This window comes from Scleropages formosus, chromosome 21, assembly GCF_900964775.1.
Source record: "Scleropages formosus chromosome 21, fSclFor1.1, whole genome shotgun sequence".
Lineage (NCBI taxonomy): Eukaryota > Metazoa > Chordata > Actinopteri > Osteoglossiformes > Osteoglossidae > Scleropages > Scleropages formosus.
In genome coordinates, this window is record NC_041826.1 from 20261925 (window position 1) to 20287760 (window position 25836).

Sequence of the window (25836 nt, forward strand, 5' to 3'; positions counted from 1 at the left end):
GCTGTGCGGCTCCCGCAGGCTGCCACGTCACGATGTGGGCGTGGCCGAGCCCGTCGCCATGTCGAAGAGGGAAAATGGCGGCGGTGAAACGAGCGAGGGAAGAAGGAGCGAAGTGTGGTTCGCTGCGTGTTTCGCCACAGTTTCCTCTGTAAAGGAGCACAGCTCAGCTGTATAACCGAAGCTCGTTGATTTTCCGATTACACAAGGGTCGAGTTTTTGCGATGACTCCTATCTTTGAACGATATTATAATAATAGTTAGTTTACACTTGACTTTACACACAGTCACTGTGTAAGTGTGACAGTGTGACACTGTGACAGTGACTAAATGTTTTGCTTAGTTATGCCGGTTAAATGTATTTGTTGGAAAAGTCAGAATGTGCTGTGTCAACTTGATCCTATCGAGTTACTGGACGTTCCACCGAAACGCACTAGGTTAGCCTACCACATCTGGCAGTGCCATTCTTTACAGTAAATTTCAGACGCTGGTACTGCGCGCGCACACGTTCTCCATCTTTCCTTTAGTTTCCCAAATTAACCCGAAAGATGAACTATAATATTGAACAAAAGAAAATAGTAAGAGGGGACGGCGCTGGAATCCAGTAGAATTACACTTCACTCTCTGATTCTGAGTTTTGGCCATTTGCATGAGATGGATCTTCCAGAAATGGGAACTTGGAGGTCCTTAACCACAGCGCCCTCTAGCTGCCAGAGGAGTGCTGTGCTTTTCTTGGAGCATCCAAGTAAGGCAGAGGATCTATTTTCCAGCACTGCTCTGTTAAAGTAGAGGCTGAGAAGGTTATGACTTAGCACCGCATTTTACCGCTGTAGCGGAATTTACCCTGCTTAGGTTCAAAAATACCTCTGCCAGTAATTTACAAAGCAAACTCTAGGTGTAATACAGTATTGCAACCGGGGCTTATGTATGATGTCCATGACCACTACTGCTTTACAAAACCTTAGAAAAATGTTTCAAACTTTAATTCTGTTAAAAATCAGTCAATTTATGCACTCACTGAAGGGGACGTGTTCACCAACAGTTATAGGTGAGACCATACAACATGATTTGTCATTACAACCATCAAAATGCAAGTCTCTAAAACAGGCAATTCTTTATTAAAGTTCTTTGAGAGAACAAAACTTACGAAGTTTTGTTCTTACAATTAGTTTGTATATATATATATATATATATTACCGTTTCAATATTCTTTTAATTACTGATTGCACATTACCCTGAACGAGACAAATTCATAGGCAAGTTTCCAATTTGCATGATATTGTTACAACAAATGACAATATTTCCACATTGTTGAAACAGACCACTCATTCCACATATACATAAAAAAAGCTGAATTTCAAGTTTAAAACTGCATACAAGTATGCCCTCAATTTCAACCAGACAAATGAGATGTTAATGTCAGTGAGCTGGAAAACATAAAAACAGTGGTCAGCAGTTTGGCACTAGAAATGAAACATGTTCACAAGGACTGGTGACTTATGAGAATAAAGATCTAAATGAAGCACCATTCAGCCAAATCTGATCCATGTCCATTTTGTGCTACACTGTACTCTACCATTGAATTGTCCTCACTGTGTCCTGGACAGCAAAGAGGCATGTTGACTTACTGTGACACAAGTAAATGCTTCATGAATCCTGAGATCCCACATGTTCCAGTGTTGGGATTTCTCCTGAAGAAATCCTTGCACTCTTGCCTTCTGTACCTCTTTCAGAGAAGAACATTGTGCTGTACAGTGTTTATGGTCAGGATGTATTCATTGCAGAGAGGCACGGTCACTTCTAATCTGTTAATCAAGTGACTGACCACTTAACTGATCAATTTAACCACTTCTGATAAGTAAAGGTTCCCTGATCCTGTTCCGAGATGGAAACAGCAACATCGTCACATTTGCTATATGTAAGAATAAACAGTCTTTCATCTGACCAGAACAAGCTCCCCATTCATTAAAAAAACACACATAATAAATACTGTTATTGTGCTTACAAGCTTTCATACATCTCCTTAAAAGACCCTGTTGATAAAAACATTTAAAACCACCAATTGTATGGCATCCGATATTGATCTTAAAATTGAACATCAACGTTTACAAAAGTGCTCAAAAACAGTAAAATGAATTCTCCGTAGTTCAGTCGAACATTAAAACATGCGCAGGCAGGGGTTATATAACTTAAAAAGAATAAATAAAATCTTTCCATCAAAAGTTACACATAATTTTGTTACATAACCTCGAGTGCACAAGAGGATATTTTGCATGAAGTGGAGGCTGGCTGAGGTACCAGCATGGGTGCCTGGGTGGCGCAGTGCCGACTGCTGTCAGGTGAGTCCTGGAGGAACACTGTACCACAAAGCTCACTGGAGCGAAAAGCACAGCCTTGGGCTTCGGTAGCCTTTCACTCAGCTGCTTACATTCTTTTCAGCGATACATATGTGGGCAGGGGCAAAAAAAAAACAGCACCATTGTGTGAAGCGCAGCCAAGAAAGGCTGCATTCAAGCGACTGACAATCTCCAACAAGGACACGTACATCATCTGTCATTACCAGTGATGTCGATTTTTGCTTCTCTGCTTTGGGGCTCATGGTCTTAGGAACGTTCCCGAGGTAGCGGTGGGAAATGCTGCTTTCTGTCGCCTCCTGCCTCTGCTCTCCTCGTAGCAAGACGGATATGACCCCAACGTCACTCAGCGAGAAGGACGAGCGTTTGACTGAGACAGTCGGCTCTTGGACAAGAAGTGGCTCCTCTGAACACACTTCCAAAGCTCACTGCTATGTATGGCCCCCTTTCTGAGGCTGCAAGCATCTCAGAGTACTTTGCAACCTAAAATTGCTTATTTCATTATTGCAACTAAATGACTCCATTTCCGACATGTCAACAATTTCAAGCCATTATGGTTATTCTGTAGAAAAAAAATGAAGGATGACAAATTTAAATGCTATGCTGGATACTGCAGGCATACGGTGACATGATGTCAAGTAAACACCACCCAAGCTGATTAGTTGTACCCAAAAATGCTTTCGGTGTCGTCAAACCTTCAAACATGGAAATAAGACATGTTCATGGCAACACTTGGAGAGAGATTCAAGTAGACCCCCCCCAAAAGAGAATGTGACAATTTAAAAAATAAAAAAAAAAGGAAAAAAATAGAAAATGTTTTCAGACATTACCAGTGAAGCACTGACTTTAGTTTCCGCATGATGCTTAATGCCAAGTTTCTTTTCAAATGAAAACAAAACTATAAACGTTTCACGTTCACTGCAAACATGAAACAATGTATTAGCAAGTAAACTACTGCAGGGGAAAAAGAAAGGATACTGGTTGTACAACACAGCACCTCCCTCAATGCTAAAAAGCCTGAAGGATATCCAAGGTCCATCATTCTGCATGTAGGACACACATCATGCTTTCATTGTGAAACTTGAAAAACATTCTCTTTTACACTGAGAACAAAAAATGCACACACACTGTTCTGACATCCACTAGTGGTACATGCAAGTTGTGCAGATTTATGGGAAAATGTGCAGAGCAGGTGTGCAAGTGAATATTAAAAAAAAAAAAAAAAAACTCAAGGGGGGGGGGGCAGATAATCCTTGCACAGAACCTGATGGGAATCCTCTTGAATCCAATGTTTAGTACAGAGTGAACAGATACATGAAACACAAACCAGTGTGTGTGAGCAAAGCAAAAGTAGGCACGAGTTGTTCTTTTCACTGCATGTGGTTTCAGGCCCACCCTGTGTTTCGGTACAGCTGAAACAATCTGTTGCCGCCCCACCACACACACGTTACCATGCGTGAGAACTGAGTCGCAGGCTCCCGACTCACTGGGCCTGCAGAAGCTCATCCCACTGGATGGGCTGGGAGAACACCTCCCTCTCCAGCCACATCTCATAGCTGTAGTGGAAATCCTCTGGCAGCTCGACGCGCTGTCCCAACACGCTCTGCAGGCAATTGTCCACGGGTGCAAACTCGCCGCCGGGGCTTTTGTCGTAGCGCCGGTTATTAAACCGCTCAATACTCTCCCGCAGAGCGCACTCTTCTGCCTGGAAGTCCCAGGGCCGTGCGTCAATGTCTAGGGGGTGGTGGAGGACAGGGTTAGAAGAACTTCCAGAAAACATGGCCACTAGATGGATGCTGGAAAAGGAGAAGGTGTAAATACTAATGCACATAATATGCAAACTGGTTTATGTGAAGAACACAGATGTAGGTGCGGGTGGTTCTTTTTGACAGTTTTGAAAATGAGCAGTCTGTTGGACTTGCCATTTTCATCATTATGTATCATGGACACAGGCGCAGAACTGCCTTATAGCCAAAGAGGGAGTTTAAGCCACGAGCCTCATGGTGGGTCTTTAGGCCTTACCGTTGCCATAGGCCCAGTCATCATTGAGCCTGTGCCGGACCTTCTGGTATATTGCTGACATGGTCTTCATGTTACTCTTTCTCCACTGCCGGCCTAGGTATTTAGTCTGAATCTTCAGCAGCTTGAGGACGTACAGCTGCATCATGGCCTGTTTCACCTTCAGGGCCCTCTTCAGGATGGGAGCAGACTTAAAAACCACCAACATCTGCAAGGTAAATAACAGAAATCCTACACTGAAACAGCCTTCCTTCCCTGTTGAAAGTGGTGAAACCTTGTCAACACAACACTGGCATTGACCTTGACCTCATCTTCTACAGTTTTATACAAAATTTTGGGCACCCCTGGCCAAATTACATATGTAGTTAATTTTGTAGACATCACCATGGTTGTTGAGTGACAGCCCAAAGTTTGGACTGTCAGGGAATATATTAAGCTCTGTAATTGTCAGATAACTCCTCATGGCTATTAAAGCCTAATGAGGTTATTAGGGTCAGAGACCTTGCAAAAAAGTCAAAAGTCTATCATTGGACAAGTGGAAGGGTGTCCAAACTTTTGCACATGCCACAATTACTATTTTCTTTGCTCCTCTGTTTTAAAGTTCTTGAAATAAAAAGTAATTGTGTATTAACAATTGCAAATATGTTGTTTTTTTTTTTTTTTTACTACTTTTCACTTACAAAATTACCTAAAAAGTAATTTGGCCAGGGGTGCCCAAACTTTTGCATAAAACTGTACTACCATGCTTTCATCCAGTTTGAGCTCAGTGCACACACAGCAGAACAGCCCCCAGTGCAGCACTCTCACCATGGTCCTCGAATGCTTCCACTTGGTGAGCTTGTTGAGAATCCTCAGCAGGTTGATGCAGGAGAAAAGGTTCCTCCAACAAAACTGGGTGCTGTCTCCAGATTCCTGACCACAGATTACACACACACCAGATATGGTTAAATATTTACGAAAACACGATGTATGGAATGACAACATAAAGATGTTACTGAAAAGGACCCGGGAAGGGAACTGCTGTCCCACTCTAAATATCCATCTCACTGCAAACTTTAAGAACTAAATATCTCCAGGCACGTAGCACATTTTGCACATAAAAGATTTTCTTCCCATTGTTGCAGCATCAAGTTTTAAAGACTGAGACAGACACGTTACATACATTTAACCCTGTGCTTACCAGGCTCTCTGCTGTGAGCTCGGGCATCTCATAGACAACACAGTGAGGAAAGTCCAATGCACAGATACTGTAATGGTGACAGAGAAAACAACTTACATTCTTATGCGCGCGCGCGCACACACACACACACACACACACACACACACACACACACACACACACACACACTTTTCTCTGCACATTTTTCAAAATAAGATTTCAGTGCACCTGTTTTTGGCACTGATGTAGGACATGATGTTCTGGTTGAAGAACTTGAGGATCAGAGGTATGCAATTGGCAAACACAAGATGCTGAGAGATGTACTCAAACTGGACAGGAAGAAAGGGAAGGGCAGAGCCAAAAACAGGAAGCATTAATTGGTTCATATGGTGGAGAATAAACTACTTTTACTTTAGAATCACGCATCTGCATCTAAGTCTCTCCTTCTGCTGATGTAATGCACACATTGTATTATCTGTGACATGTACATTGCTTTGGAGAACAGCATCTGCTAAATACATAAATATAAACGTAAATTATTCTTTTGCGCTAATGATGCGTTCTCCCCCCCAAGCACAGCAGGGGGCACTGTTCTCCTGCGTATGTCATTCATCCTAAACTCACAAACCAGTCTAGATGAAGGCCATTTTGACATGTATACTATAGTACAACACAGCCCCAGTTTCTATGTCTCTCCTCTGCCTGGCGATGGTTAAAGAAAACCAAATGAACCAAATAATCTATCCCCTGATGCAAATTTTCTGTTCCAAGTGTCCTGTGGATGCTTGCAAAGTCCCAAGTGTCACTTATTAAGACACAAAGGAGAAATAAGGAGCTGTGAAGGGTTGCTAAAATACATATTTCAGTTTGATGAGTGGTGGAGAGAACTGCTCTGTTAAGCTTCTGGGATCTGAACCTTCTTGAAGGACATCAGATCTTTACTGGTCTGCTCCTGATGTATGGAGGTGCTCTCACTTGGTAGATGTGGTTTAGCTTGAAATGCTTGAGGAGCAGCAGCAGCAGTGCAGAGATGGCCTTGACGATTATCTCTTTGTGGCGGTTTACATCCACACCAAGCTTCATGCTCTGAAGGACTGTTATCCTGGAAGGGCAGAAACCAGATGATCAAATGAAACATGTTCTTCCAAGCAAAGCCCATAATGTATACTTGTACACCTGTAGTTTTAACTACATATACTTATCTGACCGTATCAGGTCCTACTTTAGACCTGAAAACACACTGAATTTTGGAAAGGAAAAAAGTATTGAAATATTTCTTATTGGGAAAAAAAATTCAAATTTGTTGCAATCCTATTGAAAGTTCACCCAAACAGCAGCTTAAATAATGCCTAATATAAGAAAAAAAAACAGTGTAACAATACAAAAGGTATTAACAATATTAGTTTTACTTTAGTTTGTACCCACAAAAAAAATGAAATTGATTTAATCACATTCAAGAATCTTTCTTTGAATTGCACATATCCACAAAGCTTTTCTGAATCATGTCTGTGGCAGTGACTATTCTTTGAATTGCATGGATCTGCAATTCTTTTTGGAATTGTGTGCACATTTGTAGCCAACAGCATCATGTATATGTATATTAATTCATTTATCTGACACTTTCCTCTAAAGCAACTTACAATGTTAAACTACTTCTAGTTATTTACCCATTTACACAGCTGCGGTTTGTTTTTACTGGAGCAATTTAGGGAAAGTACCTTGCTCAAGGGTACTACACCTGGAGGTGAGACTTGAACCTGCAACCTTTGGGTCCACAGGCAGCAGCTCTAACAAGTTACATCTTAACTTGGAATAGAGGACAGAATCTCTTTACATTTTAACTTTTTCCTACATTAAATTATAAATAAATGCAGAAAAAATATTTTATAGATATTATTTTGCAAGATTTACTGAGTCTATAGGTCAACAACATACTATTTGCTATATATATGTATATCACATGTGAATGCAGCAGAGCGTGGGTACACAGTTCCCACAATGTTGTGCATCTCAATCACTCCATCGCATCACCACTTAAACTAAAATTTGAAAATTGTAGTATCACAGCAGACTGAATGTTGCAGGCCAGACCTGATGTCTCAGACTGGAAAAAAATGGAACCCATTAACGATAAGTGGTATTAATGATCTCAAACTGAACATGTGGGGGGGGAGAAAAAAAAAAAAAAAAAGAGCATAGTCTTGCAGTTAGCTATCGCAAGTTACTACGAAAGGGAGGAACTTCCTGCCACACACCACGATAGATAATGCCACTTGCTAAAGCATAATTATGTCAAAACTATGCCACCACGTAGTATTTCACAGAAAAGACATTCCATTTAGAGGTATAAGTGTCAGAAAAGTCTGGCAGTGCGGTGAACTCACCATCTTTGACTGTTAGAGGAGAATCCATCATACATGGCAAGTGTTTAAGAGTGTGTGTGTATGTGTGCCCAGAATGCGTCTGTGGGGAGTTCAGCATATGGTAAAATTAGATGAGCCTGTGTTTTGGGGGGGTGCACTCACGGCATCTCTTCTGGCAAGACGTCTGCCAGGATGTTAATGGAGTCTGTCTTGGCCTTGGAGGTGGGTGCTGCTGCCAAGAGGAGCTTCAACAAGGCAATCTGGGGGCGGGGAGAGGGATCCTAATTCATGATGTCCCCTGTTTAGCTGTAGGTTCCTATTTTTCCCCAGAGGGTTGCTGCTAGGACCTTCACAGAAAAACTAGCAGATCACAGCACTGGGTGTGAAACTTTTCATACAAACTGCCAGTTGGTGGCGAGGAAGTCAGAAGAAATGTTCGAGGCTGATATAGTTTTGGGACACTTACCACATACTGGGACAGGTTTGGCAACATCCCCTGGTATAGGATTTCTATGGGTGTGTCCTCCACCTCCTCTTCACCCTGGTCAACAAACAGCAGGCTGAAAATATGGAATATGGCAGCGAACCAAGTGAGAGCTAGGAATGTCATCTTAGTAAGACTCACCAAAGTCAGGGGACACTGCTGAAGCTCCTCCTCCCGCTTGATCTGCACCTCTGCGATGGAAATGTACTTGTGCTGGAAAAAAGGAGGGACATTTGTTTACACAATAGTGTATTGTTTGCACGCATGTCCTTTTTCTTCAAGAGATGCCATTATTAAAACTAATATATAGGGGGCAACTGGTAGCACAGTAGTTAGAGCTACTGCCTTTGGACACAAAAGGTTGCATGTTCAATTCCCCCTAGCAGCTGCAATATCCTTGAGCAAGGTACTTACCCTACAATTGCTCCAGTAGAATTACCCAGCTGTATAAATGGGTAAATAATTCTAATCTTAACATTGTAAATTGCTTTGGAGAAAAGCATCAGCTAAATGAATAAATGTAAAAGCAAAAAGACACAGCATTTCACTTTGAAAGAGCCACAGATAAAAACTGGAACACTGAATGATTAGAAACAAAAGGGCTGCAAGAACCTCATGGTGCAGTGATTCGCACCACACTGAAAGCTACATTGGAATGGTATTTCATCTGGATGCCTTCAGACTGCAATATAAAAGCTGTAATCGAAACACTGCCCATTAATTATTTTCACCATGTTTAGTGGTGTTATACCACAGGACTGCATACACCTGAACGAGCGTTAGCAATCCTTGGAGTCCAAGCAAGTCCAATGTCCATATAGCTACCATTCACTTAACGGGTTGAGTACTCAGGTGTAAATCATTAATAAGCCTATAGTTTTAGGGAAGGATAAGTGTTAATGAGTTGAGTTTAACCCATCGGGAAACGAAATAGATGGGCCTAAATCTGATTTTTTCTTTTTTTTTTTTTTTTTACATTCTTTTATCGATAATGGTTTACATAGCCTACAACTAACTCTTTCTTCCCTTTAATGATGCGGCTGGATATTAATATATTATTGTAACAAAGCGGTTTAGATGAAGTATCACGTGCAACAGGACTCCTTGGATTTTTCATTGCCCCTGCATCCATACAACACATTTTTCAGCATTAAAATTCAATAATTCTTAGCACAGTAGGACTAACGAGGAGGAGAATCCCTCTCTCACACCTGTGCACCGGGGCCTCACCTGTTTGAGGGTCTTCACACTCTCATGAATGGGCCTTGGAAGACCCACCAAAGTCTCAGTGTCACTACAGAAAAACCAGAAGACAATAAGTAGAGAACGTGTTTTGTGTTCAGTAAATGTGTGTCATTCTTTAAGACTAAAACACAGTAACCCAGTGACCCATGTACAAATGAGGTATAAATGAGTACATGTATTGTCACAGTCTCTACCAGACAGATCAATCTTTATCTTCAAAGTAGTTAATTTTCAGAACCTCACAGTTCATCTCCAATGTCTTGCAGGGACAATGTCTTTCATAAGCTTGACATTTTTTGAGAGAACTCATAATTATGAAGGGAAAAAAAAAAAAAAAAACACAAGATTTAAGAACTAATTCTGATCATTAACATTGGTCACTTCTTGGTGTAACCTAGTCCTGCAGATGCTGATTTAATCTTAAATGGACTAATTCGGCAGACTGTTCGTTGCTGTTGAAATAACAATGACTATGTAGTATTTAACTAACACCTTGGTCCAAAGTGTCTTACAATGTCTTAAAAATTCATACCATCTATAAAGCACTCACTCACTCACTCACTCACTCACTCACTCACTCACTCACTCACTCACTCACTCACTCACTCACTCACTCACTCACTCACTCACTCGGGTTTTTCCAGAGTAAACGGTCCACCTGAATCAGGTCTTTGGAAACTGGAGCAACGGGAGGACACATACAGGGAGAACATGTAAACCCCACGTAGACCGAATAGGGATCGAACCCTTGTCAAATCCCATGTCCTGGTGCTATGAGGCGGCAGCACCGCCCGCTGTGACACTGTCACCTTAATGTTAAAAATGTCATTCAAGGACAAAGGCACATTAAAATCATGTTAAAGCCGTGTTAAAATGCAGCAGAGCAGGACAAAGCTTTACTCACCTCCCCAAGGTAAAACCGATGAACTTGTTCCTGCTTGTCTCCAGGAAGTGCTCGATGTCTTTCTCTCTGCATGTCAACAGAAATGGTTAGAGATGAGTTATGGCCAGGCTACAGCAGTCTCTGTCACCTCACGACATGAGCTGGGGGTTAAAGACAGCGATTACCAGGGCCTATAAGGCCTGGTTTTGACCTCTGGCAGTACTCCCCCTCAATACGCCGCCGTAAACCGGAACACAACCACATTGGTTCAGGGTGCCGCACTCAGCATGCACAAGCATCAAGAGTGCGGTACATCTACTATCCACGTGCTACTGCAGCAAGCATAGAGCTGCCCTCAACTCCAGGGAAAAACTCACCATAGGAGCAGACAGACTTAACTTTGGGGGTGAAGCCCACCTGACTTTGGGGGCCCAAGGCAGACCCTTGGGGAAAGACAGCCTCTCACTGGGGGGGCACAGCTGAAGCGGGAGCGGGGGTGGGGGTGGTGGTGGTTGGATGATAGTGTCTCGGTCCAAGGGATCCACCTCGCCCTCAATTGCACCATCCACATCATCGCCATCTTCCTCTTCATCCCGGGCCTCGTCATTCTTGAAGGGATCACGCTCCCCATAGGTATCCAGGCTGTCCTGCTTCACTAGGGGCTGGAAGAGAGCAGATGAAGCCCTCCCTCTCACATGAAGAGACCTGATTCTCTCTGGCCACCTACTTCCTGTGAATTACATGCGGTATTGCCTCCAGCCACCCCGATGGGCCTCAACCAGGCAATTTAAATGTGAGCACAGCTCTTGGAAAACTGGTACTTCTAAAGAAGGACACCTGTCAAGTGCCTCTCCTGCCACTTGTGAGGCTGCGAAAATCACACTAACACACCAGCATGGCCACAGACAAACCTGATTTGGGTGAGTTGCGGGGGGATTCATTCTCCTCGTTCCAATCTATACTCCTTTCTCTCCACTGCTAACCCCTTCTGGATTTCATGACATCCCAGCAAACCAGATGCTCCTCAGAGCCCAGACAATCTTAACGGATTACAGGAACCTGAAGAACCGATTTAACTTACCACAAGATTAAGTAGTAGTAGTCAGGAATAAAACGTACAGAGTTGAACATAGGAACTCTGAGTCGTCATGGTTTTAACTTCAAAATACCAGACGCACACACTACAGCGTTATGCATTCATAACGGTTAATGGGTGAAAAGCACACCCTCCACTAACGGTGTTGGGAAGGGAAACGCACGCACGCACACACACACGTGGCCAAACAACCCATATGAAAATATGGATGTACAACCATACTGCAAGCGCCAGGCATGGATGGCATTAATGGAGCATTAAGTGCAATAGTGAACGTGAACAGTGACGCACAGCCAACGGTGACACAAGGCCTGCTCTCCGTGGGACAGTCAGTCTCTACCGAAAGCGAGTGTCCAATGCACTCTCGCCAGATCCCACAGGGATGGAAAGCAACAGTGACCCACATGGCCTCTTGCTGAAAGCAGCCTGCATAACACAGATGAGCCAACTCCCCCTGGCCAGCCCTGTCTAAAACTGTGCAAAAAAAACTGCAGTGGAGGAAGGGGAAGAGGAGGAGTGAGAGGTGAATGAGGAAGGGTGCAAAACCAGCCCAAAAAAAAAAAAAAAAAAAAAAGTGCAGAAAGGGAACATGGGTAAAGACCTGCTTCTTGGGATAGGGGGTCTCTCCTTCCAAGCTATCAAGAAAGGCCGTCTGTAAGGATACAAGGAAGAGGCGTTCAACACCTGAGCAGAGACCCCGTTTACACAACTGCCTAGAGTACAGAACAAGGCGGGGGGAGGGCATGATTCCTGCCGAAGAGGGTATGAATCTGCAGGTATGAGTAAGGTGAGGTCAGATATGCATGTTAGCGTAGTACCACATAGTAAAGCCCGCTGGTGTGAGCAGTTAGGTTTTTTGAAGGCTCTGCACAGTGAGGCATGGGCCTCAGCACAGGTATGTCCAGTAGGGTGTATGTGATGCCACATCTCTGTGTTTAATGCACAGGTGAGCACAGTGGGACCGGGCGAAGAATGGGCCACTACCCGACGGCTGCGTCGACCCCTCTTCTGTTGCTGCTGCTGCTCGATGAGCTCCACGGCAGAGGCAGGGGGCGAGGCGGCTCGCATGCTACGAACCACTTTGATGCTATCCTCTGGGAGGGGGGGCAGGTTGAGGCGCTCGCGCCCCCGCACCTTCAGCTCCTGCAGCTCCTCAAACCCCCCCAGGGTGAACTAGGAAGGCAGATAGGGAGATGCACACACTCAAATACATATATGCACATTTGTTTAAATATCACTGATGTAATCCAACACACACACACACACACACACACACACACACACACACACACACACACACACACCGGCTGAAGCCGCTTGTCCTGTATGGGGTTGCGGCAAGCCGGAGCCTAACCCAGCAACACAGTGCATAAGGCTGGAGGGGGAGGGGGACACACCCAGGACGGGATGCAGAGTCCGTCACAAGGCACCCCAAGCGGGACTCAAACCCCAGACCCACCAGAGAGCAGGACCCGGCCAAACCCGCTGCGCCACCGCACCCCCCTGTAATCCAATAAACTCCACCATAAATGAAATTGGAAAACATTAAAGAGTGTTAAAAAACAGTTTGCCTTTAGTTTTATTAATGTATCCTTGGGATGGTGTTACATATCAGGATTTTTTTCCTCCCTCCTTGTAAAGCAGGATGCGAACACACACACACACACACACACACAGAGCACAATGAGTACAGAGCTCTACCCCATGAGTCACAGCACCATTAGCACGATGCTGCTTTGCAGTACTAATCCCCCATCCACATACCCATTTTTATCCCAGATCGCTCCTAAAGTAAAACAGACTTCTCAATATGCAGGCTAAACTGTAAAGGTGTACGCTTTGAAAAATTTGCTCGTATTAACAAACTCAACAATGTGTGTGGACGCCAAGTTCTGGTTCAGGACAGGCCACCCGCAAGGCAACTATCTCACCAGGATGGTCTTCCACAACAGGAGAAGCACCTTCTTCATGGGAAAGTGAGGGGCATTCATGCTACAGAACTTGGTCACCATGGTGAAGAGCAGGAGGGCAAAAGGCTCTCCGTTGTACAGGGGGGAACCTGTCAGGGTGCGAGGGGGCTGAAGTTAATCAGGGTTTGAGCACAGCTCAGTGTGTGACACACATTCACGAGAAAATCAACTGCTCCGCCTGCCTGAAAGACACTGACAAGCAGCTGCCTGCCTCAACCAAGCACACATACCCACACACATGCAGAGCACTGTGTCATTACTTCCAGCACACTTTCAAAACAGGAAGACCACCTTAGTTCCCATTCCAACACCTCACTGGAGGTGGTCCAGCATTCTTAGGGACACGCGAGCGAGAGGGAGCAATGATTAAGTGACGTACCCCTCTACTGCTGCTGGGACCCCTGCTCCGGTCACCCCCCCCTTACCCAGCTCAGCCTTGAAGGTCTCCCTGGCCGTTCGCCACTCTGGCTTGTTGTCCTCTGCTTCCGAGCGTACCATCTCCACCATCAGGTACATGATGCTCAGCAGAACCCTAGAGAGCCAGCAGGGGCCGTAATGGTTAAGTGACCAGAATGTAAGGATTTAGGTTTAATTCCCAGGAGGTGCAGCAGCCCTGGACTCCTTAAGGAACCCTTGAGCAAGGTTTACTGCTCACCCAGCTGTATAAATGAGTTTATACTAGGTAAAGAACAGTAATACCCTCTGGTTAAAAGCATTTGCTAAGTAAACCCAAAAAAAAAAAAAAAAAATCACCCCAGGGGAAATTTGAGGGCATGCTAGGCTGCACATAATACTCAGACAGCAGTGCTGAGAGATCGTGAGAAAACAATGACTCAGCGTTTGGGAGCCGTTCTTTTCATTTAGCACCAATTACCACAGGACTATGGAGAGCGTTAGCTTTCCCAACATATGTTCGTGGAAACACACTGCACTTCCCGTGGGTGATGAGCAAGAGCAGCATCTTCACAGATACCGAGGCACTAAATGCAGAAAGATGATGGCGAGAAAAGAACAGACTGACTACTCCGCTATCTCCACAAACACATCAGGACCCACTCGGCAGGAGCTCCATGCACTGGAACGATGCGACACTCTTGCCAGCTGCCTCGCGATTGGTGGGAAAGCGCTCAGACGTTGGGCTCAGCATCCCTCACCTGAGCTCTGTGCTGTCAGCCAGGGAGATAGCCGGCTTCCTCACCGCGGTGCTGCATGCCTGGTTATTGCTGCCAGAACACAGTAAAACAACGAGAGCGAGGACTGCAGTTAAATATATATATAAAATATTTTTAGCGAGTATCTTTAAGAAACAGCGAAAGGCACAAAACATAGAATGAACAGCAGCACAAACAAAATGTAAAGCATTCCTTACAGCACTCTCATTCACAGAATTAGGTGAGAATCATCTTGTGCTCTGTCGGAAACAAACGTGGCAAGACATGTGTGAAAGGGTACAAACAAAGGGGGAGGGGTGAGACCCTGAGTACGGTGTCTGTATGGGACCTGAGAGAAGGGGCTACAGAATGGGACTGCGCTGGGAGTCAAAGGTCGCCGAGGTCCGCACAGACTGATATTAAGATACGGGGAGGAAGCCAAAGCTTGGGCATGCAGGGCTCGGTCTGTGTTCGATAGCGCCGTAGGGTCACCAAAAACGCTTCCATGAGGCGGCCCTCTCAAAGCAAGCTGTGATGCAACATTCCGTGGATCCTGGCATAAGACTGGGATAAAAATAACCCTGGACTGCTGCCTCATCTGCTAAAAATATCCCCACAGGGAGGTGAGGGCCAGCCCACAGCTGTTCCCTCTACCCTTCTCTACCTCTCGGTGTTTCTAGCAACTCACTGTGAAAAATAGTGTCCTAGGAGTCACGAAAAAGGGTAGAGGGAGAGCCACCCACCCTTTCTCAAGTCCGCACACAAATGGGTTTAAAAAGCGGGGTCCTTATGGACCAGGGGGTTAGTGGACGAGGGACCTCGGACAGTTGGTGGACACAGAACACAACAGCCTGCAGAATCGTTTTAATGGCTCGACTTTCACAGCTATGGAGCTGTTAACACACCAGTACCAGTCTATGGAGAAAAACAAGAGTTTCACATGTACTCACCGCAACCCAAAGACACAGGAAAGCACACAGGCCCTGCATCTGGAAGACTGTGTGGACAAGGCTCGTGGGGTGGGGGGAGTGAGTGACAACTTACTCGATCTCCATGCTAAGCAGCTCCAGCAAGGCTGTGAATGTCCCCATCCCGTGCAGAAGGAAAATGTTGTGCCGAGACCAGTGCAGGACATCCTCCTCGGTGTCACACTCGTCAAACACACCTAATGGGTAGATCCATTTATATTTATTCATTTAGCTGACACTTTTCTCCAAAGCAACTTACAATGTTAAGGTCACAATTATTACATGCTTACAATCATTTACCCATTTATACAGCTGGGTAATTTTACTGCAGCAATTTTAAGGTAAGTACCTTGCTCAACGGTAGTACAGCCAGAGGTGGGGACTGAACCTGTGACCTTTGGCTCCAAAGGCAGTAGCTTTAACCACCATGCTACCAGCTGTCCCAATCCGACGTGGGCATGACATATTTCTTGGTTTTGCGTCACAAAGTCGAGCCACTGACGCACTTACACTCACCTTGTGCCAGGTAGAGGATTGCACGTGCCACCTTCAGCCTCCTGTCCCGATTGGTGACCTCCAGAGCATCGAGCAGCCGCATCACGTAGGCCTTCTGCTCAGCTACGTCCAGCTCTGTCCACTTCCTGTCCTTCACTGGGGGGTGAAGACAGTCCCGCACAAGGATTAACCAGGGGCTTGTCTTATCACACACGAGCAAATTACAAAGGCCCAGCAATCCTCATTAAATGCCGTCCACCCCTCCAGAGAGCGCTGGTTCAGCTGTTTGCTGCATGTTTCTCCCGAAAAGGATGATGAAAAAACAATAAATTGCACTCCTGAGTCATCATCTCGAACACTGGTAAGTAAAGACAAATACAGATTTATTGTTTGAACCCTCTGAGGCTCCCCTCTGCCAATAAACACTCCTGCTAGTTATTGGGTCCTCGAACTTATATGAAGAAGGGCCCTTAATATTACCGCTGCTGAGGCAGCCAGAACTCTCTGTGGTGAAATGCAGTATTCCTCAGAAGAATAATGGAGGACTTTAAAACAGAATGGTCATTAGAGGTGAACAATGAGGCCATATAACAGAGCTGGGGTGTGATAGGGAACACTCAGAAGAAGTGAATGTGTATAATTTGTGGGTCACTCCAGACAAGAATACCTGTCAGATAAAATCAATCAATCAATAAATAATGCCACTCTGTTATAGAATGCAGAGAATGACAGAGTGTGAGAAATGGTCTTTGCCACTGCAGCCATGGACCTGCACACCTAATTTTGGGCTGCACTTTTCATACACATTTAATACCCCCCTAAGCCAAGTACCCCACCACAGGGGTGTAGGAGCCATCCATACTGTCCACTTCAAGACCTATCAAACTGTAACTCAGTATCCTGCTCAGCGAGTTTACATTACTTCATCTAGCAGACATTTTTCTCCAAAGCGACTTCCAATGAACACTATGTAGTGTTATCAGCCCACACCATGTTCACCATGGTGACTTACACTGCTTGATACACTACATACAATGGGTCACTCATTCATATATATCAGTGAAACACACTGTCACTCACACCATTGGTGACTGAGTCAACGAAGCACGTGAACAGCATGTCTTTGGACTGTGGGAGGAAACCAGAGCACCCAGAGAAACCCCACCCAGACTCGGGGTGAACATGCAAACTCCACACAGACTGAGCAGGAGTCAAAGCCATATCCTCTAACAGCACCCAGGCGATGCTGTCTCATAGCACCTGGGTGGTCCAAGTGCCCCTTTACTCCCATTCACACCATGGACATCCCACCATCTCCCAAGATACATCCGAGGAATGACTAATCCACAGTCAAAGGTTAGAGGTAATCTGCAAAAAAGACTATAGAACCATGAGTGCACTCATCTGCTATGACATTAGATCAGTCAATAGTCTGTCAGGATAAGCATCAGTCAGTAGTCTCTTTCTGAAGTGTGTATGTGCATGTGTGGGATCTGAAAACAATATTGGCACCATAGCAGTCTCCTGTACTGCACTCCAATTATCGGTTCCACGCTTCCATAAACACACCCATACCCCCCCCTTCCCCCAAACAAATACCAGGCTCTTGGTTAAACACACAAAACTCCACATTGTTCTACAGCTAAAATACATTCTGGCTGTTTGCACAAGCTGTAAGAATACAGCTGAAACATTCTGTCTGTACCGGTACGTACTGGTACTCCCACACGTTTCTGAGGGTCACGATTAGCTGACGTGTACCTCTAGTAGGAAAATGCCGCAGTCCTACACCGCATTTCCTTCCTTTGACCTGAAGCCAAAAATCAAAACATGACCTTCAACATCAAAAAGAGACAGTCCACCAAATCAGAAAGAATGTTCCAGCGCTTGGGTCTGATAACCGACGGCACCAAACTGCAGTCCTGCCCCAGTGGCATTTTGTTACAGTGCAGCCCATGACAGACTGCATCAAACCTCAGAAACACTGTGTCACCACAAATGTCCCTTTTTCCCCTTAAGGGAACGGTTAAACTCCCTGGCACCTTTGTCAAACCCGACAAACCTCAACACATACCTGACCGCCACTTGATTCATAAGATCAATATCTTGAAGCAGCAAACCAGAGCTGCTCCTGAAAAATCCAACTGGTAACATCTGTACGGCACCTCTGGCTTTAAAGGAAAGAATCAATGAAGTGCAAAGCATTCTGTTCTTTATAAAAACTCCACTCTTTCACAGCTGGTAGATATGAGTTTGGTTGCTTGGCGTCTGCACAGCTTTGTGGCAGAGCAGAGATTAATATGAATGTTGTGACATCAGCAGGAGCGCACCTGTGTAGGAGGACTGTTGAGACAAATCTCACCGCAGTAGGAATTCACCATGTGTTTGTCACAGCGCTCCGTCTGGACAGACAGTCTGTCCACAAACAGTTGTGACATGCGCGCACACACGCGCACACACACGCACACACACACACACACACACACGCACACACATAGCACTGCTGTTTAAATGGGAAGTCAAACCTGGGAGCTCTTTTCTGTCAGTGCAGAGCAGTGCTAGATGGCCTGTCATGTGCAGCTTTCCTTGCTCTCTCCCAGTTATTTCACACTGTACATTTATGCAGACACTTTTTTGGCAGATTCCTGCTGCCTGAGACAGTCCTGCTGTGGTTCGATGCTGCAAAGGAGGACACCGTATCAACAGCACAGAGAATGGTGAACGGTGAATGACAACGCTACCTTGAGTTCGGAAGTCCTCCTCAAAGCAGGCTCTGTTGAGGGCAAATTCTGGCTCCTCTGTGTAACTGTAGAGCTCTGTGAGTAACATTAAAAATAATAACCACCACCGTCATCTTCATCATCATGACAGCGATGATAACCACACTGTGGAGACGGTACCTGATAGCTCTGCGGTTAGACAGTCTGTGTCCCCATACTCAAACTCCAGGCTGGGGGACTCTAGGGAGCCCTGGAACACAAGACCCAGAAAGTGTCACATTAACGTCCCTTTCTCGGCAATTAACGGGGTGGAGTAGTTTTTTTTTTTTTACTCAACTTATCTGCCTAATTATAATAACCGGTAAGAGCACTTGTAAGATTCTAGCAAAAAAAAAACATACTGCGTGATATTAGAGATGATAAACTCATCACAAACCCATTGTGTTGTTCATTGCTCCTTTTCAACTGACCTTTAAGAATCTCCCAACAACGCAGTTACATGAGCCCTTCGTGTTGAGTTTATCATCGCTGATACTACGCAGTACATTTTATATAACACCAGAAATCATGCCCCTTAATTTTTTTTTGGGGCTGCATGGCAAAATATCGCAAATCTTAAAAACGTTTTTTGATTACCAACACTGCTTAAATAGTTAATGCTGTCGCACGACCACCATCATACATGACTCTGTGCAAAAACACTGATATTTCAGCTATGCGGACTGCCAGCTATTGAGACACATGCTTTATATGGTGTGTAGGAGCCACAGAACAGCAGCCCTTCCATTCTAGCTCGAACCCTGGGGCTTGGCGATTAACCATGCGTGCAAACAATATGACATTGGACATGGCGCAAAACCAAACGTATGGCATCGAAAAAGGGGCTTACGCAGCAGTTTGTGCACTAGTTGTACACATGCTCAGAACAGACACACACACACAGGTGGAATGGGTTGCATCCGGTCAGATCACGGTAGTTTTTTTAGCACAGCCAATGTTCCCACCCTGGAAGTTTACCCATGTATGTAGCCAACACTCCATTAACTGGAAGATGACCTGAGAAATTCTTTAATACTGACTGAAGTGTGGAGGAGATCGAGGGACCCCAGAGAGCAGAGTAATGGGAATTTCAGGTAGCGCTCAAAGTGTGTTTACTGTACACACTTCAAATCGACTAAAGACTTAGGGTGGAAATGGCATCAGGTTAGGATAAATCAATTCATTCTGAATGAGCAATGCTGGATAGCAAGTCTGCTTCTCAAAAGAACCCGCAAAGCCCAATTACACGGGAGTCGTGCCTTAAAATACATGTCAACATAGAGGCTTAACTTGAGAAAATTATGGCATACAAGTGACTTTTTAGAGAAGGCGTCCCTTGAAACACACTTGGTCACAAACCAGACAAAACGAAAATGGCAAAATGTTGTTATCCGTTTACCAACAGAGCATCTCGTATTGAAGGGAGGAGGTGCAGCAGCCCCGGGAGACGCTTGCGGCCACCAAACATTCAGTGCTTCCAGTCTGCTGGATCACTTCATTGAGAAGAAGGAGGAGGAGGAGGAGGAGGGGGAGGGGGGAAGGGAAAAAGAAAAAAAGGAGACCTTCTCCCATCACACCCGCTTCTACCCACCATGGGGTCTCAGGGTTGACGTCAAAGAGAAAGACCCACAATGCAATGCCTACATGAGTGTGTGCCAGCAAATTCCATGGATATTTCAGTAAATCACAGGGGGGTCTCCAGCAAAGCAGTGCTGGCTGTGAAGGGCTTGAAGAGCGCTGGTCATTACATCCGATGGACGGGGAATTTCATTTACAATGCTTCCTGGTGATGGACCAGAGTTTGTCATATTTAAATTGAACATTCCAAAAATAAAAACTCTCTATAGCGGAGAACAAGGAAGCCTTGAGTCCCCCCTCCCTCCACAATTACCTCTCCTTCCCCCCCCCCCCCAAAAAAAAACACCAAGAAAACTGATACTAGTACTGATCTCTAATTCTGAGGAAATATTTAATGGACTCACTCAGCAAAGCTGAATGAGAAATGAACTTGTGTAATTTCACGAAAATGCCCTCTCTGATCATGATGCACCCTGTTTTAAGAGGAGATAAATCTAGGTTACGCTGCCAATAACTGAATCAAAAATGCATTTGCTCTCATGTCGAGCGCTTGACTGAATAATCACTTTACACTTGAAGGAGCATCAGAGAAACGCCGTGCAGATGCGCGCACACACGCGACATATTTCCAGAAATATATAGTATACACATAATTAATATGCGTGCATGTGTACAGCACACACACTTATGTAATCGTAGACGCACACATACATACATCACGTAGGCAGACACGTGCCAAAAACGCGTTTACTGTAATATTTTCCCGTGACAGAGCTTCACCGCGACCGTGCAGTGAAGGACAGCAGCGGAACGGAAACGTGTCCGCGTGCCGAGGCACCAACTGAAGCAGTGAAGGGCTCCTGTGCAGACATGATCGTACCTTAACCTGGTAAAACAGCAGCGCGCAGCACATGTCACGCGGGGGGCATATTACGATGTGCCAAGCGCAAGGGAATGTAATATTACTGACGCGAACCGCAAAAAATGAGTCTTTCGCTGTGCTCGCGCTCATTTCGCTACACCTGTGTGTACAAACAACAGGCGCGCGCGGCTTCACACTGACTGACTGACAGACACTCGGACTCTCCATCGTCAGGAATTCCAGCACGTTCGCGCTGGGCTCCCCCACAAACTCGCTGCCTACGGACTGACACGTTGTGGGGACGTCGAGGAACGAGAGGCGAGGGAAGGAAGGAGCCGCCAGCCGCGGACCCGTGCGAACGCCTCGCACACCGCCGCCACATCGCGTTCCCCGTCCTGCGCTCTCCCGCTCGCGTATTTTCAGATGCCGGCGCGCGCTGTCACGACACATCAACTCCGACGGAGTGTGCCTCCCGGGGGGGAGGCACGCGCGCGCGCTTCCGCCGCCCCTCCGACCGCTGCAGCCCGGGCATTAAAAGCCTCGCGCACCGAGCGGATAAAATACAATCCGGACGCCAGTTCCTCGGATTTTTTTACCTCCGAATCCTTTCGCTGATTCTTGAATAGTTCTCTGACTTTCGGGGGAGGCCTCTGTTTGTTGCTGTTATTATTAAAATTATTAATAGGTACCTCCATTTCGTCTGCCTGCATCTGCCGACGCCGGTTCACTTTCCCTGCGTCTCGTGCTTTCGGGTGTTGTGCTTGAAACTGTCACATTGCGGCCAGCTGAAGACTTCAAGTTCACGGTGTCCGTTCCCGTGCACCTCATTGGCTAATTCCCTGGCCAAGGGGCGTGGTTTACGGGCAATACTATCCTGCTACTGGTCGGCACACTTGTCATTGAAGGGAGACGAAGGCAGGAGAGGAGTCTGTGCTGGGGCGGTAATAACTTCAGAGCCCCCTCGTGCCTTTGGGCGCGAGCAGTTATGAATTGGAAAACCTGTCAATCACTGTGGGACCGAGTGAATAGACAGACAAAAAAAAAAAAAAATCTGGGTGACACTAATCATCATCAGTTCACTGATCTTTTGTAAAGAAACTAGTTTAATGAGGCGATGCATATGAAAGAATGCCCCGGCCAGACTAACGGACACAGAAAAACCCAAAGTCTAGTTACATTTTAAGCGGGAAAACTTGTTTAGCGACTGTAAAATAGTTTCCCAGTTCAGTCCTGAAAAACTGCCTTTGCCCTGAACACATTTCCACATACTCTCTTAAAACACTAACCGATTAAGTTTATATAAATCATATTAATATTCAAAACACTCAAAGTGTAATTTGAGCAGGGTTAAAATCAAACTCTTTCATTCACCAGTGTTTGATACCTAGCAGCAAATTCTACCTCTTACTTACCTGCTCTACACACTTACCCACTAAACACACCCACACACTCCACACCGCCATGCATGAAACACTCTTACACATTCCAAATTGCCACATTCCACACACATATCATTCTACAAAGACAATCATTGACCACTACGGTGCCCTTTGTCATGTTTGTACCGATGTCCTGGTGTGTTTCAGAAAGGTGATCGGTTTATCTCCCGTGAGCAGTGGTGAGCACTTGAACTGATTTGCTCCCTCCTACACACAAAAGCAGGATTAGACCTCTGTGTGTCTATTGGATTTTAGTGGCATTTTAAGCCACTTGATTCTACCCTTTACCTCGATTGGTTTTTGTTATTTCTGGGTCCTCGAAGCTCTCCGGTGATCTGGATGCGAGCTTTGATGAGACGGGCTGTACTGATTAGTCTGCATAGGAGAATATTACATGGAACCAACATAGCGGTCAGCTGGAGATGTATATGAATTAATGGTGACCCCAAAGCCGCGGAGATAACCGCTCATGCTGTGGATCACTCAGCTGTGTGATTAATAGTCATATAAGTGGCAGGGTTCTCCATCCTTTGAGAGGATGTAAATTAATGAAGGTGGTCACAGCTGGGTTCCTCAAAAAAAGCATTAACTGTTCCACTGAAAGTGGCTGTAGTGGGGCACTTTGTTAGACTACAGTATTTCTGTTAGTCCATTTCAGACCAGGAGAACCAACTATCAGCACCTCAGGGGGTATAATCTGCCAACAGTGGAATTGCAGTACACCCCCACCAGTAGTTACCGTTCCATGAGCCCTTTGACCAGATTGACACTTCTCAGTACCCTGTAGATGGGAGGGGTAGATGGTCGTGGGAAGAGCGGCTGAATCATGGCCTACCGCAGGAGGCAGCTCCAGAGGACATGCAGGTCATCTGGTACTTTTCAGAATGCATCCACTCAAAGAAGCGACAACAGATATGCTATTCTATCTTCGCTGAGGGGAGACAGACATTCATAAAGCTATTCTGGGCATTTCAGGCACCTTTTTCCTTGTGTGACCTTGAGCTGCATCATTTTGAAAATGATGCAGCTCAAGGTCACACAAGGAAAAAGGTGATGATATTCATCATCAATGTAACTGAAAAACACCTCAATCTTATCGGTAGCAAAGAGATCTCATTCTACCAAGGAATCCTGGGATTATTTATTGAGAACAATGATTGTTTTTCTGTGCAGCAAACATAGTGTCAGACTCCATATTTAAGAATATGCACTTAAAAGAAAGTTTCACTAACTGATCATGCGTTTGCTTTTGGGGAAGGGGGTGGCACTGGTTAAAAGCTGCCACGTGGGATAGATTGGGCTCGGCCTGTGATACACGTTGAGACAACAGTTGCCCTTCAAGGGTTTCCTCATGACATGTCCATTCCGTAGTTCAACAGCAGCCTGCGCTGGTGCACGTTAATGAGCTACGAACCTTTGGCCCAAGGGTCGGCCAAGCTGCCCTAGCACTAAGGGCCTCTGCTGTTGGCATGACCACAAATGGGATCAAGTCACCTTGAACTTGGGGTAGCAGCTGGCCATCAAAACCTTACTGCCCAAGCACCTTTCCTCAGCTCCAGCATTGACTCAGGAGGTGAGGAATGCGATTGGCGACACTTCCCAAACCCTCACAGTATGTCTTCACAAATTACCATGAGTTCCTGTCCTTTGGGAACTGGTGCCTCTTTGGGTCGTCTGTTTTTCCTTAGGGTGGATGAAAATATTTGGCTGGGGATGAAAAGGTAATGATCATCAGCTATTGTGTAGATTCACTGGTAAAACCTGCTACATGGTCTTTTGGGGAACTCACACAGCTGTAAAATGGCAGTTTACATTAGTCATTATGAATACTGTAAAGACTGAGAATCTATCAGAATTAATAGATTTCTAAGGACACACCCATTCCTTGCTTAATGGGGTTAATTTGTTCCATGGGATCACCTCATTAGACTAATTATCATTGGTTTCCCAACAAAAAACATATCACAAATAAAAAACATTTTTTTCAAACATGACAATGAATATAACATTGTACATTTATAACAAAATATATTATTTCTAGCTTTCTTTTAATACAAAACTTTGGTCTACAATGTACCTTGCAATATGGTAAACTAGACAAACATTTTGATAATTTGGTGTTTATGACAAAGAAATTAAGTACCCAAGATCACTGCTATGTCATGTTGCAAAGCACATAAACACTTTGCTTTTAGAAGCGCTGAATAGCAAATGTTTGATTCCAGATGACCATTTGAATGGAAGATTAAGGCTTTATTTACACTACTAAAGATATTCATGTTATTAAAGCTGCTTATTAAGACTGTGGCACAGGCACATGGAAGCATGAAGCTAGGAGGGAGGTCTAGTCCCTCACAGTTTTTCCTCACCAGTCACTGTTTCTGTAAATAGCATGAAGTAAAAGTTTTACATGCATCTTGAGTCCACTTTCAGTCCTGCTCCCTGAAAGACGGTGGTGAGTCACACTCACTTAACGTAGTTACAGTCATAGTTTATTTCCATCAGTACCTGAAGGACCCAGGTCCAAATCCCACTTTCCATTACAATAGATTTGTAACAGCTAAAATTAATAAATGCTGTTCTAGTTGCAGTATTAGATTGACAATCAATTGTTGTGATTGAGATTCAATATGGAAGGACTTTGTTCTCCTGTGTGCTGTTATGCTAAGCATAATTTTTTGTACATAGTTCGAGTGTTCATTCTATTTATTTTGTTGTGCTGAATGACTGCTCTGATCCAGTAATTTGTAGGGTTTGAGTTGTGCAATCAGGAATGGAAATGGGGTTGAGTGCCCATGTGTGGTTGTAGTGCTTATTGCATCTTTGTCAGGATCATGCAAACCACATTTATGGAAGTAAAATGATGGCAAAAATGCCACAGATTGAATTTATAAGCCTGTTATATAGGGAGACCAGCGAAGGTAAGACACCAGTATCAGAGGGCTACCATCAGTGACCAGATCGAGGTCAAAGCATAAAATATCTTATCGTAAATATAAAACAGTTTCAAATGCA

At 45.0% G+C, this 25836-nt stretch overlaps 1 protein-coding gene across 4 annotated transcripts; it reads right to left on the bottom strand.

Annotated features, from left to right (window-relative positions):
• Positions 1–1198: 1198 nt before the first annotated feature.
• strip2 (striatin interacting protein 2) lies at positions 1199–22140 on the bottom strand. 4 transcript variants are annotated; one of them, XM_018730194.2, is made up of 22 exons: positions 21979–22140; positions 19084–19153; positions 18925–18999; positions 16205–16339; positions 15765–15885; positions 14724–14792; positions 13995–14101; positions 13531–13658; positions 12584–12772; positions 12201–12251; positions 10921–11165; positions 10525–10590; positions 9606–9669; positions 8517–8588; positions 8358–8432; positions 8054–8151; positions 6504–6630; positions 5757–5857; positions 5550–5616; positions 5177–5281; positions 4373–4577; positions 1199–4084 (listed from the first exon to the last, which is right to left on the bottom strand). In XM_018730194.2, exons 1-22 carry the CDS (start codon positions 22090–22092, stop codon positions 3834–3836), a joined length of 2535 nt encoding a protein of 844 aa, XP_018585710.1. In that variant the 5' UTR covers positions 22093–22140; the 3' UTR covers positions 1199–3833. The 4 variants fall into 4 exon arrangements, with proteins under 4 accessions (XP_018585710.1, XP_018585712.1, XP_018585711.1 ...); XM_018730196.2 differs by having other exon boundaries at positions 22072–22129; XM_018730197.2 differs by having other exon boundaries at positions 4077–4146.
• Between the last annotated feature and the right edge of the window lie 3696 nt (positions 22141–25836).